Source organism: Rhyacophila brunnea, unplaced genomic scaffold (genome assembly GCF_057557595.1).
Source record: "Rhyacophila brunnea isolate RB1 unplaced genomic scaffold, BYU_Rbru_1.0 scaffold_12, whole genome shotgun sequence".
Lineage (NCBI taxonomy): Eukaryota > Metazoa > Arthropoda > Insecta > Trichoptera > Rhyacophilidae > Rhyacophila > Rhyacophila brunnea.
In genome coordinates this window covers 10,818,043-10,839,382 of record NW_028232774.1, presented here as the reverse complement: position 1 = coordinate 10,839,382, position 21,340 = coordinate 10,818,043, and the positions used below count along the sequence as shown (strand labels likewise).

At 33.8% G+C, this 21,340-nt stretch overlaps 1 protein-coding gene across 6 annotated transcripts in view; it reads left to right on the top strand.

Moving 5' to 3' along the window:
- The window catches only part of LOC147077757 (oxysterol-binding protein-related protein 6-like), a 109,904-nt gene that overhangs the window by 80,833 nt on the left and 7,731 nt on the right, over positions 1–21,340 (top strand). For 2 of the 6 annotated variants that reach the window (XM_085960766.1, XM_085960769.1), the window contains 12 exons: positions 1,614–1,711; positions 5,172–5,267; positions 5,585–5,703; positions 6,587–6,742; positions 7,302–7,392; positions 9,721–9,849; positions 11,043–11,219; positions 14,299–14,402; positions 15,869–16,000; positions 16,659–16,767; positions 20,202–20,371; positions 20,915–21,127. In XM_085960766.1, the coding sequence (XP_085816892.1) occupies positions 1,614–1,711; positions 5,172–5,267; positions 5,585–5,703; positions 6,587–6,742; positions 7,302–7,392; positions 9,721–9,849; positions 11,043–11,219; positions 14,299–14,402; positions 15,869–16,000; positions 16,659–16,767; positions 20,202–20,371; positions 20,915–21,127 (1,594 nt within the window). The remainder of the gene's footprint in view (positions 1–1,613; positions 1,712–5,171; positions 5,268–5,584; positions 5,704–6,586; positions 6,743–7,301; positions 7,393–9,720; positions 9,850–11,042; positions 11,220–14,298; positions 14,403–15,868; positions 16,001–16,658; positions 16,768–20,201; positions 20,372–20,914; positions 21,128–21,340) is intronic. The other 4 variants (XM_085960771.1, XM_085960772.1, XM_085960768.1 and 1 more) reach the window with 3 other exon arrangements.

Sequence of the window (21,340 nt, the reverse complement as noted above, 5' to 3'; positions counted from 1 at the left end):
GCCTAGTTACCTTAGCGATGACTTGGAGTTTCATGTTTATAGCTTTGTGTGATAAATAATCTTGATAAACAAATAGGTACATGTTCAATATTATATTGTCATACACATTAAACTTAATTCAATAATGTTTACAACGAATTAATACGGTGTATTATTGTGTTGGTAACACTATCGATACTTTTGAACAATTGTTAAGCTACCCTTACAGGATCAGTATTACTATCAGTACCAAAAGGTATTGACAGTAATATTGATCGTGTAAGGCAGGGTTTCCCAAACAATACCAGTGTTTCGCCGAACCTGAACAGGTGTTCCGCGACCATTTGGAAAGGTTTTATACACTGCAACACATTTAAAGATCTTCTACTAAGTAGAAGTAAAATAAGTAAAACTAAAATAATTAAAGAATCTACTTCATATTGAAAGGCGAGTGATGATCAATCTCCACTGATGTTTATGACATCAAGTATCTAGATAGGTCATGGCTCCCATATGGGGGGGGCTGACAGGCGTCTAGCCTGGGAGTCTGGGCTTACGGGGGGGCCAGTGTGAGAGATTGACCAGCAGGTGAGATAAACACACATCACAAACATGCACTAATAGTAAAAAAATGTCGCCTGCGGCGCTGTTTCACTTCAAGCATACTAACATTTAATAATATGTGGTTTTGCCACACTTACAATTTTTGATTATTGTCGATATTTGACATGTCCATAATTGTGCATATCAACATAAAAGTGGGTGTATTAAAAATACAAAAAATTGCTAAAAATACCCTTAATTTTACCTCAAACACCATTTGGAATATGCAACTGTAGATCATCACATTGCCTTTAACCTAAGTAGGGAGCCGCCAAAGATCCTAGCCTGGGGGCCCGCTTCGGGATATGGGGGCCATGATCTAGGTACAGGCGGAGGACCATTTTTTCTCACTCCGTGCGCATGAAAAATATGCGGTATATTGTTTTTAACTGACCGGCTGACAAGTCTTGTCAGTTTAACGACAGTTGGCAAAATTGGCAGAACGGTTAGCTGCGCTAATAAATAACCTACAAAATAAACTAAGTGTTCCGTTAAAATTTCCGGGTTTGCGAAGTGTTCCATTGCAGAAAAAGTTTGGGAAACCCTGGTGTAAGGGGTGGAATGAACTGACGAATGTTTGAATATTTTCATATTTATTATGTATTATATCAGTATTGTCAGTATCATAGATAATATAAGACAAATTGAAATCATGATAACACATCTGGTATTTCATCCACTTTTTACGGTTAACTAGACTGTTTAAAATTGATAATGCTTAAAATTATAATCTGCATCTGAATAAATATTTATCTTGATTGATGGAGAATAACAGCAGAGAACAAAATATATTATTGACAGTGCTGCCAGATGAAAAAACTTGATGAAAATTGGATGAGTATCCTTTAATCTTTAATACATAATATAATATATTGTTATAATCTCACAAAGTGATCTTTTTCAAATATAAATATCGATAGGTACTGATCGATAAAATATAGATGCCATTTTTATGAACACTGTTGGTATTACTGACCATGTAGGATCTGCTTTAAGCAACGCTTTGAGTAATGTCTTGTTTAATATTTCAGGTTATACCGACAACATTTCCTAACATTTGGAAGAGAGCCACCTTTGAATCAAGTCTCATTGGAAGATGATGGACGGAGACAAAGTTTGTTCTATAACGGTTAAGTAGCATTTTGTAGATGACTTTTATTTATTTTTAAGCACTTTTGAGTACTGCCTGAAAAGTTATTTGAGATACAACATACTGACATGAAAGAATAACAAACAATTCCTTGCGTATTAGGTTAAGTTAAAAAATAAACTCAACAACATTGTTAATAACGCCATTTGTATTGGATAGATCACGGTTTTCCAACCCATGGGTCGTGACCCCCAGGGGAGATGCAAGGTTTTTTTTTAGTTGGGGTTGCCAACTACTAAATAGTAAACTGAAAAAAATATTGACTATGAAACATAATTAATTCAATATTCAAATCTGTCTGAATGTATCTACAACATACTGTTGTACACATTTGGACCTTCTGGAAGCAATTTACTTTAAGTATGTGTCGTACCAACATGCCATGACTACATCGTCAGCAGTGCTGCCAAATATGACGTTTGAAATTGTATGACGGAAATCTGAGCAGGAGACGGCTTGGCAACATAGCCAATTTGGAATTTTTCATACATTATAATATTATGTTTGGCAACATCACCGTGATGTCCTGATGGCCCTTATGGTTGCAAATTCACATCTAAAGACAAAACGAGAAAAAATATGACAACTATTAATCCTCGTGTAAAATTTCATTTTACTATTATTTTTAATGCGTTTTCTTCACCCTATTGAAAATGGAGTTAGCAAAGTCGCAGTTTATTTGGCTATTATGAAAGAGGGTCAAGACTCGAAAAAGGTTGGAAACCCGTGAGATAGATCTTCAAATACAGTGCAAATATTTAATAATTCATTCGGTTTATAAATGGTTTTTTCGCATTTTTTACTCGCATAAAAAAATTAACGATCCTGATGCAATAAACATTTAAAAATTATTACCGTAATATAATTCCCATTTACTACAGTTTTACATTTATTACCATTCCATATTAGTTCACATTTTTATAGTAGTCATTCAATTTTGAACGTGCTATCAGAATATTAATTATTGCGCTACCTACCTTGAAAGTTTATTGACAATGAGGACAATTATTACTGATTACAAAAATGAATGTTTTTTTTAATTTTGTACAACATGAATGATAATAACAAAAATAAATATTGCAATCACAGATAACTAGGGGCTTCCCAGGTAAATCAATAAGTCTTTCCCTTATCCTTGTGAGTCGATACGATATCCCCTGCACTTGCCATTACATATTATATTTTTAATATCGCTATCATGGTTTCACATTTAACCATAAACCATGCATGCATCGCAGAAGAGATTAGAACAATCATAATGGCATTTGTTTACACTCCATTTAATTTGCGATGTAATTACATACAAAAATCACAAAGAATTATCATCTATCAGTGGCGAAGATTCCTCTTAATAACCTATTATTTAGCGCTTACCTACTTACAAGTGGCATGTAGTCCATAGATAATGTAGATGCCCAGAAATAATTGATAAAATCATTGATCATTTATCGCCTTTTTGCATATAATATTACAGTACCATCTGTTGGAAAATTATCAAAGCAGAACATTTGTACTTAAAAGCAGTTTCCAAAAAAAATGAATTTTTATCTTTTTTGTGGTGAATTCAATTGAATTTTAAAAACCTAAACTTAAACACCATATCTTCTACATAACCATAGCAGGCAAGTATCATTATAGGTAATACACTCAAATTAACACTAAACCTAAAACGTTGGCCAACATTTTAAAATAATGTTTTTTAAAAAACTATTGCTTATCTCTTTGTACCAGGCACTCTTCGCCACTGTCATGTATAGTTTTCCCATTTATTAAATGAAAATGATGGCTGTTGTGTTGTATTAATTAAAATGACATGAAGTTTAGAAATCGCAAAAAATTATTAATTCTTGCATGGCAGCAATTATGTAAATACAGATAACCTCAAAATTATAGTAAATTAATTATATTCATGCATGTTTCATACCGAACAACCGATTGCATGAAGCTCATGCAAAAGCCCATCAGTATATTATGTTCGATGTTTTAGAAAATCAAATATCAATCATACCATTAAAAATTAAATAGCTGGAATTAAAATATACATAGATTAAAAAAATGTAACGGATTGATCTTGCATGAAGTTAAATACCTGATGTAGAAAATAATTATGTAGACCCTGATTGAAGTTAATCAGAATCATAAGACTATAATATAATTAATTTATTAATGACTATTTAGCTGGTACAGATGTGAAGTTAGCAATGATTTAAGTTTCCCCATCTCCACCCGTCATATATATGCAGCTGGGATTTGTACACGGCCGCCTTCCATGTCACTATAAACATGTCTGAACGAAAAGATTTTAGTGCTCCAGTTTCTTGTCTCGAGACAAAGCCGCACGGGATTAATGTGACAACCATACCCTGTAGTACTTAAAAGAAAGAATCGTGACTTGCTTTGATGTCATTTATCTTTAGCGACCCTAAATGTCCTCGTGTATCGTGAGTGATGAATTCACGTAGTAAACCTTTTAGGTACAAAGTTGACCATAGTTGATATTGAGTCAGTGCGGCCAATTAGACCCATATGAAGGTGGACTTTATGATCCAACAGAAAAATAAATACGGGAGTCTTCTTACTTTGTTGCTACAGCCCTGCTTGGGTCTTGGCCTCCTTCAGCATTCACCTTCTTCCAGGCCTATCCAAAGCCACTTTCTTCCAGTTTTGGACACTCAATATCTTTAAATAAATATAACTCGACACTTTGTATAAAAATGACTAGGCTAGTATGCCTTCGAAATGTCAGTGTTTTCACCACACATGACTCGTTCATCTTATGTACATTGCCCAGCCGTCTAAAACGGTCCAATTTTATAAATTATTTTATTTTTAAATGATTCAGTGACACTAGGTATTTTTTTTTTAAATAATATATTTTTTCGAGAGGTTCATATCATTGCTAACTTCATACTTCATATTAGTTTCTACATAATAGGCAGTAGGTAGATGGAGAAATTAAATTTAAATGCCAACAAAATCCGTCATTAGTTTAAATGTATATCATTGAAATTAGACTATTAATATAATCGTAAGTAACATTTTACTGAAAATTCACTCACAGATTACATTGTTTAGTACAGTATTCAATAATTACCAGAAATCATAATTATTTGTTTATTGAATAATTTACATTAGGAAAATGAATGATTCAATGTCTTTTCTAGCAAGCACTATTATATTTTGTAAACATAAAACATGTTCAATCACTCCGCCATCAATAATAGATAACAACTCACAATCAAGAATTAAATTCGGCTCCTTCCAAGTTTGGATAAAACCTGTGTTACATTAAATTTGTTAAATTATTAATTCATCATTACAAATACACATTTCAGAAAAATAATGCATAATTAATTATTTAATATCTACAATTAATATAATTTATATAATGCAAATGTTCCATAACGTATTTATTTCATTGTTCTAATTGGGATTTTAGGATTGGTACAAGATCGCGAAGGATCAACTGCTCCGAGGCCCAGAGGATCCCTTGTAGCTGGGACATCTGGCGGAAGACTGGCGTCTTGGATTATAGGTTAGCTTCTTGTTTATGTTTCTCTGAAAACCTAGTCTAGGTACATAATATCATGTAGTCAGTGAGCTGCAATAAATAGCATGAGTGGCCACGGGTTATGCATCACTGTTTTAAGACTATTTTTTAAGATGAATTAACTCATTTAGTGCTACCACCGCCACTGGCGCGTTTGGAGTACTTAGCCATTAGATATAATTAACGTGTTATTTAAATGTGGTAAAAGGTAATTAAAAGTTTAGCAGTGATTGTGTTAACATTTGGAAACATATAATGATTCAATAATTTCTAATTGTGTTTTTTTAAACTTCGTATTTCAGAATCTGGAACATCCTTGGAAGGCGCTGCAAAAGAAATCGGGCAGGCTCAATTAACTCTCCAACAACTGTCTCAACTCCTTATGGTGTTGGAGGCGGCTAGTGGATCACAAGATGGAGATGTAAGTAAAGTTTATGGTGCTCTTGTACATACTGGTTGGTAAACACAGCTTTACAGTATTGTTGTTGAATTACGCTTATGCTATCTCGGCTTAGAGTCTAATACCCCGTTTACACGTGCATGGATTTACTGTTGACAGTAAGTATTATCGTGGCCATTACAAGATAATGTATGGGTAAACATGTATTATCCTGCAGATGCAAGCTTGCATGCATGAATTAAAAAAGTTTGGAAGCTTCTGAATTGTCATGCGACAGTAGGGATTTTTTCATTCAGCACCTGAGCAGTAGAACGATAGTGGCGAACCTGCCAACAAAAAACGTACAATACTTATTTTAAGGTTAACCGATTTTCACTACTTACCTATCAAATAGTACGATAAAATGACAACATCGCATCTGGCTTACTCTTGTAGAATGAGATTGGAGAGACAGTCAGTACTTTTACGTGTAAAAAAGTTATTGTCATGATAGTTTAAAATATGCACTATTGCTGCCAGTAAATCCTTGCACGTGTACAGGCACTATAATACACCGTCTGAATTTAATTAATATTACTTTAAAACATGTTATTAAATATTGTATGGTTCACTTGAAGCTCAGGCATAACACATTGGTAAATTATTCAATTAAAAATTATATTAAGTAACATGTAATATAATGCCCATGATGGTCGCGCGGCTAAAGCGTCGGCCTGTAATGTCGTGGGTCCCAGGCTCGAATCCTGGGTCTGGCAAATACACATGCTGTTTTTAAATTTGTGTATGAGTCAGAATATGGACCTAATAGGTTGAGCAAGTAGCTAACATCCATTTGATTTGAATTTATAGAATTTGCTCACGTTTCTCTCTGTGTTTTTGAAATGCTGCATCAATCATTTTTTAGATCAATTTGGAAGGCGCTTCCCCGAATGTGAAAAAGGACCGCAGGAAATTTGGTCTCCGCAAAAAGAAATCTGGATCTTCAAAAGGAGGTTCAGTGGATTTGAGTTCTGCCGTTTTAAGAGTAGATACTGAGCCGCAAGGAGCCTTAAGTCTTACCGTAAGTAATTTTATGAAGAAAACATTCAATTGTGCCATATTATTTTGTCCACTATCAGAATTACAAAATAAAACTATTTTTCATATCCATGTTATCGGTTTGAATCGTTGGCTGTAGTCGAATTTGAAATGTCTGTAAATGCTATCTTCTTCGGTCATGTCGGCTCTTAGCTGGAGTATATGGACACCACACAACGCCTCCAAGAATCCCTGTCGCTTGTCAGTCTTCTTGCGTCATACCAGCATCCCATAGCTCCACCATATACACTATTAGCAGTCTTCTAGGAAGCCGAAATCTGATTGGCTTAAAAAACAGACAAACCAGGTTGAAGTCCTATTTTGGCATCCTCAGCACATGGCCAAGCCAGGTCTAACGTTGTTTCTTCACTCTAAGCATGATGAGATGCTGCTTGGTCTGCTCTCTTATCTCATTGTTACTCCTAAAGTCATAAATGCTATAGTAAGAGAATATAGGTGTATATTATAAATACTTATTCTATTGAAAATTTATTGTAATAAAATGTACTTTATTATGGTGTCTTGTGAATTATTTTTTTCAGTCTCTGTCCCTGGGAGCGCCTCCGTCCCCTCAAGCCACTCTCTCTGCGTCAGCCCATTCCTTAGCAGCCCCGACTTCTTCATTACCCCTCAGTAAGTCAATCAGTATTGTTTATTTATTTACAAAAGTTACTGCATGCATACTATTAACACAGTTTTAAACGCAGCTGGTTAAATGGAGCTATAAACTGATATTGTACGGTTATGTAAAAGTTCTCAACACAAATACAATTTAAACTAAAAAAACATAAACTAAAACTTATAAAAATGTAGAATATTTTCAATTCTAACCATTTTTATTCGTGTGGGTCTATTTTATACAAAAGGTGGTTATCGACGGTAGTTTATCATATTTATGTATTGAGTTTATAATTGTTACAATAAGTTAGCCGTCTAAACTGTCAAAAGTGTTATCTCGCCCTAAAAGTTAACCCAGCCAAGAGAGAGGCTGTTAAAACATGCACTCTTTGACAGTTTAGTTAGACGGCTACCTTTTTGTAACAATTAACCACCTCAATACATAAATATGATAAACTGCCACCGATAGCCGCCTTTTGTATAGAAGAAACCCACTGGTCTAATTGTGTCAATATGTAGCTATTATTATATATTTTAATACAGTCGAACTTGGTTATTACGAGGAAGATGGGACTGACTGAATTTGGTTGTTATAAGCATTACTCGTTTTATCGTCATATAACATTTTTCACGCCACCTTCTATTTAAGCATAGAACATAAAAAATCTGAAAACCATCGTATAAATCCCCGAAACAAGCATGAGATTCATAAACTACAAAAGAAGTTGTTTATTATCATAATAGATTTTTGGGTTTCCACCGTGTGTACTTCTTCCTTCTTTCCTCGACGTTTCGGGCTTGTTGCAGAGGCCATTATCAAAAGATGATATCATCATCGGTATTCCCGAGAAGTAGCTTGTTATAAAAGTGAATAAATGTATGGAGAAAATCATAAACTAGAATGTCAATGAATGTTTCCTCATTACATCCGAGATCTCGCTAGTACCGTGACTGTAATAACCAGGTTCGACTGCACTTTCATAATTTGTGTTTATTTATGCAAAATAATAATATCTATTTTATAATAAAATGTAATATTTTGTTATTCTTTACTTTTTATCTTGGTTTTCTTTCTGTTTTTCTTTTATTCCAGTCTTTCTATCTTCGTATTTGACATCCAATATCTTCCGTAAGGCACAATAACTTATTTTGCACTTCCCGTGTGTGACCCTGCCCAGTTTTCTGTCCTTATTTTATATTTGAACATTACGTCTATAGATTGCTATATATAACGTTTCATACATATTATTTTATGTATTGTCCAATGATCTAACATGCAAATATATGTATGAATACCCCTTAACAGACTCCGATGAAATTATTACGTCACGCAATAAAGTTTGCAGACTGAATGTCACATAGAATAAACAAGATAACAGCTCTTATACTTTAGTGATTGAAGAAAATATTAAATTATGTAAAACTGGGAAATTAATAGCTGATAACGGAAAGAACAAACAAACAAAAAAAAATTAGCATGAAAATGAATGTGTATCATGAAACGTTCCTAATTTTGTTCAGTTGATTTTGTCTTAGGCAAGATCTGTTCAATCTACATAATGTATTGTTTTTTTGTATTTTTCTAAATTGTGCAAGTTATAAATGTCAAAAATATTAAACTATAATTTTTATATTAATACTGTGTTTATCCAATCTTCCATTTCATTTTGTTGTGCAGTTCCCAAGAGAGTTAAATTTAATAAAAATTGCTGATGTTTTAATATTGAAATTTATGTGTGTTTAAAAAGAGTGAGATATTACAACTTTTAATAACATTATGTTTGCTTGATTATTGTGATCTTATAAACGGCACCCTACCATAGCTACCCCCAGTGGAGCATTGGTAAAGTGTCGGGCGGGCTAGAACCCTGTGTCTGACAAAATTTACATATTACTTTTTCAATGCGTATTTGATCCAGAGCAAGGACCCAATAGAGCTGGGAGAATGGATAATAACTTTGTAAAAAAACATCTGTTAATATAATATAACCTCAAATATGTGGAAACAACCATAGAGGCGAATAACTTTCACCTTTTTATTAATTTTTTGTATCATTTGTTGTTACTATGTATTAGAATTCCTTTGTTTTTGTTTCTTTGTATAATCAGAAATGTCTCATTCATTAGAAATACAATAGGAAACAATAGCTTTATATACATACCTACTTAATAGTCTTAAGCCTGTACATTTTAAAACATCCCCCTATGTATTCATGTATGATTATGAATACAAATCCATTTCGTATACTTCACATTAAGAGCTTCCAGAAATCCGTAAGCTTTCATTAGCAATTATTTAGTCCTTTTGTCGCTGTCGACTTATCTGCATTTGATGTTTTACAGCAGCCGCTCGACCGCAATCCCTCCCCGGAGCTGAACATCTTTCAGGACCTTCTTCCCATCTCTCTGGACCTGTCGGTATGACACCTGACCATCATGCCAGGGAAGATTTCACCATTCTTGCCAAAGACAGTACGTTCTTTTTGTTGTATATACTTATATTTGAGTACCGTGGTATCAAAGTGGGACAATCGCCACCTCCTACTAAATTCATGTTTTAATTGGTTATGGTAGTGCAAGTGATGCTCTTTTCAAAAAATCCACCAAAAGTATCAAAAACGGTAGTTTTCATAGAGATTTTTGAGTTTAAAGTTGATATGTTATATGAAAAACGGACACTTTTCACACATGTTTGTGAGTCTCCTGTAAAATTTTGTAAATGGCTTATGTCCCACTTTGATACTAAGCTACTCATTTAACAATATCCGAGTTTCATGTATTCAAATGATTGTTCATTTGGTAGGACCTCGGCAGGATTATCACTTTTAGGTAGTTCAAAAAGTCGCCGTATCAAAACAAATTTATGTAATCCGATATTGACTGCGGCATCGCATTGAGCCGTCAAATCACAGAAAATGAAAATGTTGAAACAACAATGAAGAGGTTGAGAAATATCCTTCCAACAATTGAAACACATTGTGCATCAGTCCATATATCTCTAATTAATAAATGTACCCAATATTTCCGCTTTCTTATGGTCCAAAACACAGTCATGGTACCTTCGACATAAATGATAACATAATGATATTTAAGCTGGTTTAAATATTTTATAAATGACCTTTTTGTTTCTATGAATTACATTGCGTCTGTCGGAAGTACATTAAAAAAATCTGTTTTATCATTTACTAATTTTGGACATACATTAACAAAAAACTTAAACGGAATAAATGAATCATCATTTATGACACTACAACCCTTGGCGGATCTTGGCCTTCTTCAAAAACTTCCTCCATCCTGTACGATCCAACGCCGACACTCTCCAGTTGGAATAAGTGAAAGCTCCACTAAATAGTCTACAACCATACTATAGAAACAATAATTTGTAATACGACCTACTGGTACTTTAGAACCTCAGTTATCCAGATCTCGATTATCCGGATTTCTTTTTGATCGTCAGTTTCGTATGAAAAAGAGAATTTTTCAAAGTTGTTGAAAATGTTTATTCTGGAAGCAAAATAGATTTTTTTGTTATTTTTTCGATTTTCCAGATTTATAATTATCCGGATTACCTCCATCGCTAATTCGTCTCTATAATTGAAGTTCTACTGTACCTATCTAATATTATGATGATGTCAAATAAAGACATGATTTTCCTCTATTTTTAGTTGTGTCAACACTAAAAGGCATCCTGTCAACACTGGTGACGGAACGGGATAGACTGAAAGTGGTGATAGACATGGAACCCCCGGCCAATACTTCCAATGGTCAAGCTACAGCCGTGAACACAGCAATGGTCGCCACCCTAAGGAACACTCTCAATTCAACTCTGCAACAAAACTCAGGTTTATTTTCCTTTTTATTTCCCAAAGCCAACATGCCAATACATGTCATGTTGATGTTAAATTGATCTAACTGTCTTAATAATCATATCTATGTCAAAATTCAAAGTTAGCGTCATTTAAAACGATTCCAATAAATTGAAACCATTTTTTTTTCATTGTTGACAATCTCACTTCAGTTTACACATCAACTCAAACTAGGAGGGATCATTATTATTGGATTAACAATGTATCTGACAAAGTAACAATTATTTATAATAGAATCAGCTGTTGTTTATCAGCAAAATTTTTGAAGTTCGGACTGAACAAATATTCTTCCAAGATGTGTTACACATATTATAAATTTTTCTATTATATTTTTTCATATCCAATTTTATTCCTATATTCTGCAACATTTTTGAGACATCATGGTTTGTGCATCTATTTTGCTGTGTGATTTTTTTAATTGTTGATTTACAAACAGTTACTCACCAAACTTTTGTAATTTTTATACCGTTTTTTATATCATTGTGAAATTTCATTTATAAAATTAGGAGTCATCCATAAATGTCATTACACGATTTTTGGTATTTTTAACTAAGTTTTACTTAGTCACAAATTCATGTACACTCTAAATTATGTCACATTTTACCCATGTAAAAACAAACAAAAATTGTTGAAAATGATCGATTTCAGTACTTATAAAAGCTTGCCCAAATGACGTGTGTCTCGCCGCGATACGTCGCAAGTGCATGTGGACAGCTCAATGAGGTCAACTGTACCTCGACCGTGCACGAGAAATGACACGCGCAATTACATGTGGACGGCTCAATGACTTTACATGTACCTGGAATGCACGCGAGTCAAATCGCGTCATCTAGATAAGGCCTTAAGTTCTCACGGAATATTTTATTGATAAGTTTATATCTTGCTGGTTTAGTGACGTCATATTTTCTAAAACACCTACGTCACGGACCATTGCATTATATCAAACCCTCTTCCCCCCTTAAGGTGTTATGGCAATTATTATGGATGACCCCTTGCGTCAAATGCATACAATCAATAATTAATCTGTAAATGAATACGTCATCATGATAAATTTATAAAATTTAAAGCAAATATGTATTTCTCCAAATTACCTGTTTTTCTTGACATGGATTTATTCTGTCGATGCATTGTCTTTTATATTATATCTCATATTAATTGGTCACTTATTGTGTACATATTTCAATTTGTGATGCAGTTATGGAGACACACCCATTTGTTTTATAATTTCAATAATATTTTCATACTCTTTTATACTGCATAATTGATATAACCATCATAATCTAATATCAAAACAATTTATGAAGTAAATATAACATTTTTATCTAATGCTCGCCAAGCATGGCTGCAAAATAGCTGCTTTATAATGTGCAAAGAGAATAAATATGGAGCTTCTAGCGATTCCAAAAAAAGCTAAACTGTAATGTCAAAATTATATTACATAATAATGTTTTAATTTGCTTTTTAATCAATAAAATATTTTTTTCAAGACATCAAAATGAATAAGTAGCCATTTTCTTGAATGCTGCCAACATATTTGCACTATGCCTGCTTGTATTATGGCAGCTATATGAATTCAACAACATCTTGAATATTGAGCAAAATTATGAAACTCCCAGTATGTATATATATATATTATATTATAATGCCTCTGCAGTTCTCTTATATATTTCATTGCATGATTTTCTGAAAAACCCATATATTAACTGAACTGCTATTGTTTATTGAGGGGATGATTTTTAACAAATTCAAAGGGAGGGCATTTCTAAATCGGATATGGTAAAAAGCAAACTAAAACATTGAAAAATATGTGTCTGCAAACACTGAATGTATAGAAAAGAAAGCTCACTTACATAATTTATAACCAATATCTGCTAATTAGTACATCAATAACAATATACTAGTTGGCCATCTTGTTTTAGTAACACAATAAATTCGATTTTTAAAAATAACAAGATGTATATTATCATGATGGGTGTTGCACAGATGTAAAAAACACTTTCCCAAAATGATCTACACCCACGCATCAAATTGTTAAAAAGCTATCATCCAATTATACATTATCAAACCTCCATAAATAATTAGTAATACTCATTAACTGAAAGTATTTATTCAGATTTTCAAATAGTCTTTTGTTCTAGATGAAGAATGTAGCAGTTTTTAATTGTGGTAATTTTTACTAAATTTAGTCATAATATTATTATCATATAGAATTTAGAAGAATATACCTACATAGTTTTTATTAACATTCATTTAATGAGCATTACATTTATAGGACAATTTTTATATTAATTAAAGCAATTATATTTAACAGCGAAATTAACGAGCATTCACAGCAGTTCCCAACCTGTGAGAGGTTCTCAATAATTTACTGCTTTTCACAATGGCTCAAAATTTTATATAAATGAAGTCAGCTTATAATGCAGTATGTACATACTAATAATAATTATATTAAAAGAAATTGATGTTTAAAAGGTTGGAAACTGCTGTACATAATACAATAAATGTCCAATATTTGTATATTTTAATTGTTGCTTGGAAAGAGTGATGGTGTTGTCTTTGTTAATCAATGAATCATGCAGAGGTCTCGTGTTCGAATCCCGGCTGGGGATATTTTGCGCATAATTTATATCCAGATTTGTGGCTGACACAATTCAAAATTCTATAGATTTTCAGATTTAATAATGCTGAAAGCTCTTTAGCGATAAGTATTTATTTTTGACGTCTTCTCTGAACAGTACGATTAAAGTTATGTGTTATAAAAAAATCAAAATTTTCACTTTAATGGTTAACACACTTGTCAAAAATGTAAGTGTAAGACCATAATCTTTTACCTTGGTAACGAAATGTCAACCACACAAGAGACAGCATCATTTAACAGCCACTCTGTTCCACGCAACAATTCATAGAATATATTTTATGCATGAAAAATAATCGAATATTATAAATGTTTTCACTGTTTTTCTGTATGTCGTTTTTTTAATTAATATGGCTGGCCGCTTGTGTAAATGCTGCATGGTAGCCATGATGTGTGATGCGATAAAAACTTGTTGTATAGCCGGTTCACCCTCCGAACTTGCAGAGCTGAAGAGTCGCCTCGCCAGGATACACGACGCCTCAGACATGGCCGACGTCTCATCCATTGGACCCGCCTCCGAGATTGTGAGATCAATTCACTTTTTTTTTTGTTAACTTACTAACTATTCAAGGTGTAAACATGAACCTAGTGATAATTAGGAATTTATGTAAAATATTAAAGGAGATTCTGATTACATATCGGTAGATAAATATTCATTATGTTAAAAATATCTGAAAGACCAACTTACCTAATAATATCATCTGTCAAAAATCTTTCTTGTCCAAGTCTTTCTTTCTCAACTACTGGACCCATATTACAACTCAAAATCTCATTGCTGGTCTCCAATAGCGTTGAATGGCAACGGAACAATGACATTAATATGGACGAAGCATCTGGAGAAAAAAATGATACTCACTTTTTTGTCGGGTCTGCCGAATTGCATAATCTGTTCTAACACCATTACAATAAAGGTGATATTGCTATAAATTCCCAATGCTTTTTATTGGGTCTGCCGAATGTTTCGGTTCGAACGGGTTCACTCAAATGAACATTGATACTAGAAACACTGTTCTAACGCCATTACAATAAAGGTGATAGTGCTATAAATTCCCGATGCGTGATATCGCATAATAGATATTGCATGACGTCTACCTATGCACGTGCGAATGTCGCTATGCGATGCGTATTTATTTGCTAGCTACTGTACTGAGTGCGTCGTCCATTAATAATGTCATTGCAACGGAAGTAAACCAGACATCGCGTAACCTGATAAAAACATAGTCATGTTAAACCTTTTACGTTAATTAATACATTTTGTTTCCACTTTCAATACTGAATGTACCGGTATTATCTGATTTTTAAAACCAGTTTTTCAGTATCGAAAAATACTAGGATACCGGTGCATATTGCAATCCCTAACTGTGAGCAAGTTAAACTTATTCATATTTATTGTTATTTATGTATTTCCAAATACTGGGTAAATCTACAATTCAATATTTGTGGTAAATGATGTCTTTGTGTTTCGAGGATAAATGGTTGGTTTTTTTCCTATGATAAATACTTAATTATTTATATGGTATCTATATTACGTATTTCATATAAATATAGTTTTGAATATTGTGTACTTGTTTCCGACAAAACATTCAGTACCGATTACCTAAGAGAACATGAAAGATTAGCAGTATTAAACATGTCTTGTTACATTATTTAGTACTTTTATATAGTATACATGTGTCAACTGACGTCGTTTCGATATAAATGATGTTTCATTGCCATTTTAATATAAAATACACAGATGCTGAACGACACTGAATACTGTATCTGTGGTATATACATTTATTCAATTTACCACTGATAATACAAACATTATATTATTTAAAGCTTACATTAATTATTAATTATTTATAATTGTTCAATTTATATTATGCAAAATATTTCAATAATATCTATGTTTTAAAAATGTAATTTTAGTGTTTGTTTTACTCTCTGTCATTACACTTGCCATCTACGCTTTCATAGTTCGTTAGTTTTACATAAAGTTTATGTTTAGGCCGTTCGCCCCTTCCACACTTCGCACAGCTACAGTTCATCTTGTGTTTCGGCATCCGAGTTCTATGATGCAGAAGATTTGCTCTCTCTCGATGGGCAGGCAGAACCTGGAGACCTGCCTAATGCAGTTGGGGTAATTACAAATATCTCGCTACAATATTAGCCATTCGTTGAATCAATTGGGTCCATGCTCTGGATTTACACTTGGAAACAAGTACATGTGAATTTGGGCTCATGTATTAAACCCACAATTCACAAGCTTTTATTGTGCGCGGAAGGAAAAGGGAGATATGGCTGAAAAAACTCCACTTTAGGAAAGCTAAAAGAAGATTGAGTTATCGTGTGTTCTTTGTGAAACTTACTAATTCAGATGCGTTAATTCGATTCATCCTTTTTTATATAAGTACATAATTTTACAGAGACTTTATATGTCACCCACTGTCATATCACCTCTTCTTCTCTGAATAAGGACTGAGGATTCATTAGTCAGGCCCTCTCTCCAATTCTATTAAAAATTTTACAATTTTATCAAACTCTTCTGTTGTTCCTAATGCTAGAGCACATTAGTTCCTCGACAGTCCTGGTATAAGTACCTATCCATTGTGGTTAATTTGACATATTCAAATCATTTTTCAATTTATAAAACTTATCTTCTTTTCCCCTTTTACACAAAAATTTATTATTGGTGGCAGTTTTGTCCACTACTCCATTGTTACCGGTAATATATTATCAATGAAGCTTATGTCGTTTCTAACCATAAATATATTTTTTAAATCCATATTTTATTGCAGGGTGGTGTGATAGAATTGGAAGGCGATACATCTTCGGAAGCCGGAAGTCTTTCCAGTGAAGAAGGATCCGTCAGTTCCGACAATTCAGAGCCACCAACTGACCTCAGCCGTAAGCAATTATTTATTAAATGCACATATAATTCTGTGTGCTAAAGACAAAAGCCGATAAGTCTAAAAACACCACTTTGGAAGTCAGCTTATATGTTTTATGTGAAATTTACCAATTTAGCAGGCTTGATTCGACTCACCCCTTTTCTCCTTCATGCTTTATGATTAATTTGGCATATTGACCTCATTTGTCAATATTTTAGACTTATTAAAAGTGAGTATAGTTTTTGTTTTTTTTTCGTGCAGAATTAATTAACCCGGCGCCCGCTTCTGTCACGAAAGTAGTACGCGAAATTGCGCAAAACTACGGGGCTACAGCGCTTCTGTCGCCAATGTTGTACGCAAAAATGCGCCGGTCGATTATGTAGAATATACATGACGCATGATTTTGAAATCTCTACCATAATTTGCCTTATTTCATTACCAACGGTGACATATATATAATATTGTCAAATAAATTATGTTACAATACTAAAACTTCGATGTTTGACATGCCTTCGACAGGCCGTCAATCTACGCTCATTTAATTTTGGCTTGAAACATCGCGCCACTTTACTGCGTTTGCGCAGTATGCGTAATATCACTGTTGTGAGAGGACTGTGCAAGGAATCGCTCTTGTCGTTTTTCCGTACAAAATATTACGTATTTTACGCGATCTATTGTATTGTGTGAATACTATTATAATATTTAAAAAATTTTTGTCTGTGTTATTGTTTATGTGTTTTTAACTATTCCATTCATGTGTATTAAACTGTTATAAGGTGTTTTGACTATATTTTTTTGGACTATTTTACCTTTGTTATCGTGTGAGTGTTTGGTTGAAAACTTTTTTCAAACTTCAATATGGCTGGTTTAAGTGAGGAATTGGACTCCGATTACGAAATGTCTGAAGAAGAATTGGAACCATCTGACCTCAGTGATGTAGATATATCAGAAGAGCCAATTGAACACTTGAGAACATGGACATCCGGACCCCATGTCCCGATCGTGTATGAGTTTGATGATTTTCAATCCGGCATAGCAAACAGCGATTTGACTGAGACTTCGCCTGAGTGTCTTTTTTTTGAACATTTTTTAAACCGTGATATAATGTTGAAGGTAGTCCAACAAACAAACATTTTTTTTCACTATCAATATAATACTCAAGAACTTGGACCAAAATCACGTTCTCATAATTGGATCGATACAACTGTATCAGAATTATATGCATTTTTTGCGGTGTCAATGCTCATGACACGAAACAAACATTTGTCACTAGAAGAACACTGGAGTACGGATTGTTTTTTAAGTGCACCCATTTTCGGTCAGACAATGCCTAGAGACCGATATGAGTTATTGCTCCAAATGCTCCATTTTTCCGATCCAACAAGTGTTACCTCAGATAGACTAAATAAAATTAGGTTACTTTTAGAGCATACACGCAAAATTTTCAAAGACACGATGATTCCGCATCAAAATCTCTGTATCGATGAGAGCATTATTGTTTTTAAAGGGAGACTTATTTTTAAACAATTTATTCCATCGAAGCGTCATCGTTTCGGTATCAAAATGTTCGTGCTGTGTGACGTTATGACGGGTTATATTTTAGATTTTATTATTTATTGTGGTGACGGGACAGACATAGTGGATAGCCAAAACTTTGGAATTTCCGGAGCTGTTGTGACAACGCTGCTGACCGAGTATCTGGGCAAAGGGCATTCGTTGTGGTGCGATAACTGGTACACCGGTCCACAGTTATTCAAACACCTCCATGAAAATAAAACCAATGCTTGTGGGACTGTACGTAAGAATCGCAAAGAAATGCCATGCTTCAAAAAGCTGAAAAAGGGGGAGACAGAGGCAAAGTCAAAAAGCCCACTGTTGGCTCTCAAATGGTGTGACAGAAGAGATGTCCACATGCTTACAACCATGCACGATGACTCCTTCGGTCCAACCGGTAAAACTAATTTTAGAACCGGAGAACCCATTATGAAGCCAAAGTGCATCTTAGAGTATAATAAAAATATGGGGACTGTCGACAAGGCCGACATGATGCTCAGCAGCTTGTCGTGCATGAGGAAATCTGTGAAATGGTACAAAAAAGTAGCATTTCACATGATTGACCTCTATTTATTAAATTCATTCTATATGTATAAATCTGTTACTGGTAGTAAAAAAACTTTAGGAGAATTTCAATTAGTCGTGATAAAACAATTAGTTGCTAAGTACGCTGTGAAAATCACGAAAACTCCACAACCCAGACCATCGACTAGTGAAAATCCATTGAGGTTGTTACCTAGAACTTTAACAGATCATTTGCCGGAACACATTCCGCCCACGGCAAATAATAAAAAGCCCAGAAGACGCTGTCATGTGTGCGGAAATTCAAAAATTAATAAAAAAAAAACATCTCTATCTAGATATATGTGTTGTATTTGCAATGTGGCTTTATGTCTCAGTCCGTGTTATAAAATCTACCACTCTTCAAAACAATTTTAAATGTGAAAAGTAAAAATAAATATGTAACTCAGTAATAATATTTAATAGCTGTTTAAGTGTCTGCCTAAAAGTTTGTTTAGTCTAAAATTATTGTGCTATATTTACGACCCTACTCAGGGAAAAAACATTATGTGTGATTTTATTACCATTTGTGAAGTGTTTCTATACTCGCGTCAAGCACGAGCGTGACGAATAACAAAATACAAGCCTTGCAGTGCTCCATATACATAAAACAAAATGGCGGAAATCTTCTAAATGGTGAGTCTTTGTATAGAATTAATTTCTTCGGATATTTTTGACATTATGACTGATTTATTACGGTTTTTTAATGTTGTAAAATAATCTGAACATGTCTAGGCGCCTAAAGAGCCATAAAACTCATTTTTTATTACCATTTTTATTATGAAACACAGAAGTTAAATTAAACAAAAACCGTCACCGCGGAGAGTGAATTCGTCATACTACAATAGCCCGCGAGTGCCAGGTTAAAGCCATGTTACGACAATGTGTTAGGATGGAATGAAATATGTCAGTTTGTTTTGTTTATTGAATTTTAGTTGAAGATCACTTTTAAACCTTGGGCCAGTGATACAGTGATTCATGAAAATACATTCTTTTCTTACAGCAATATATTTTAATAGTTGACGGTGTACCATAAATACTATGAATTAAATCACAATAGTGTATTTATTAATTTAATTGACCATAAACAAGTGTTTATTCATTTACGATTTTCCTTTTCTATATAAAATAAAATTGTGTTTGTGGACTTTTAATGTATCTATTAATGCAGTCTATGAAAACCTGTAATCCCACACTGTATAGGGAATATTATATTTCATAGATAATACAACATTTCATTCTAAATTGTTCATATTATATTATGTAATATATTTCTGAAATGTTAAAAACATATTATTATTGCATGTTGTTAATCTTAGACATCATTTTGATCAGTTCCCAGCGCCGGGGGCCCCACTCTCACTGGAAGACGGACCCGTTTACCAGCTGCCCGACCAGATACAGAAGGACTCAGTCTGTGGAATCTGCTCTGCAAGAACATCGGCAAAGATCTCAGTCAAGTCTCCATGCCAGTCACCATTAATGAACCACTTAATATGCTTCAGGTACAATATCCGTCATAACCATCGATTCTATAAACTTGCACAGTGATTCAAGTAATTTAAGTTACTGAATACTGTCAGATTGTTCGCTTCTGAAGTCTTTTGCGGGTAGGAATTCTGCATCTGAGAAATCGACGTATTGTTTTATGATGTGTGTTTGGATCCAGGACATATCCATTAATAGATTGAGTCAATGGCTAATGACCATTTCTCGTATATAAAAATAAGCGACTTCTTTGGGAAGCAGCCAAGATTCCAAATGGATTGTAGAACCATTAAAAGAGAGTATCAAAAAAGATACAGAGAGACACGTTGAAGATAAAAATTCCGTATTATCAGACTATTACAAATTTATGAATGTGAAATTATATATCTTTGTAGTGTCTTCAAAATTGGGTATGTTTTTTGCAAAACTATGGAAAAAACAGGAGAGATAATTTTTGTTAAATAATTCTGGAATATATTTAGAACACACTACCGCCAATTTTGAAGGCGCAACAATGAAAGATTATTCATAACAGTGGGCTTCATTTTGTATTCTTTCAGCGCCTTTGTGAAGAGTTAGAATACAGTGAGCTTCTAGACAATGCTTCAAGTGCCTCCGATCCCATAGAGAGAATGACCCTCGTGGCGGCTTTTGCTGTGTCAGCATACGGCCCCACCAGACACCGTGCCGCAAGCAAACCTTTCAACCCGCTTCTCGGGGAGACTTATGAATGCTCCAGGGAAGATCGAGGCTTCAGATTCATCGGAGAACAGGTTTGCAATTATACTTTTATTAGTGTTTTCTTCTGTCATTCCTGTTGAATAAAACCCTCAGTACAATACAGTCCACCAATTAGACCATTCACAGAGATACAACTAACATTCTTGTCAAATATTGAATTATCTGATGATTCCAATAACAGGCGAGCACAGAAAGCAGTCGAATCAATTTTTATGCACAGTACGTAACTTCAGACATACTCGTTT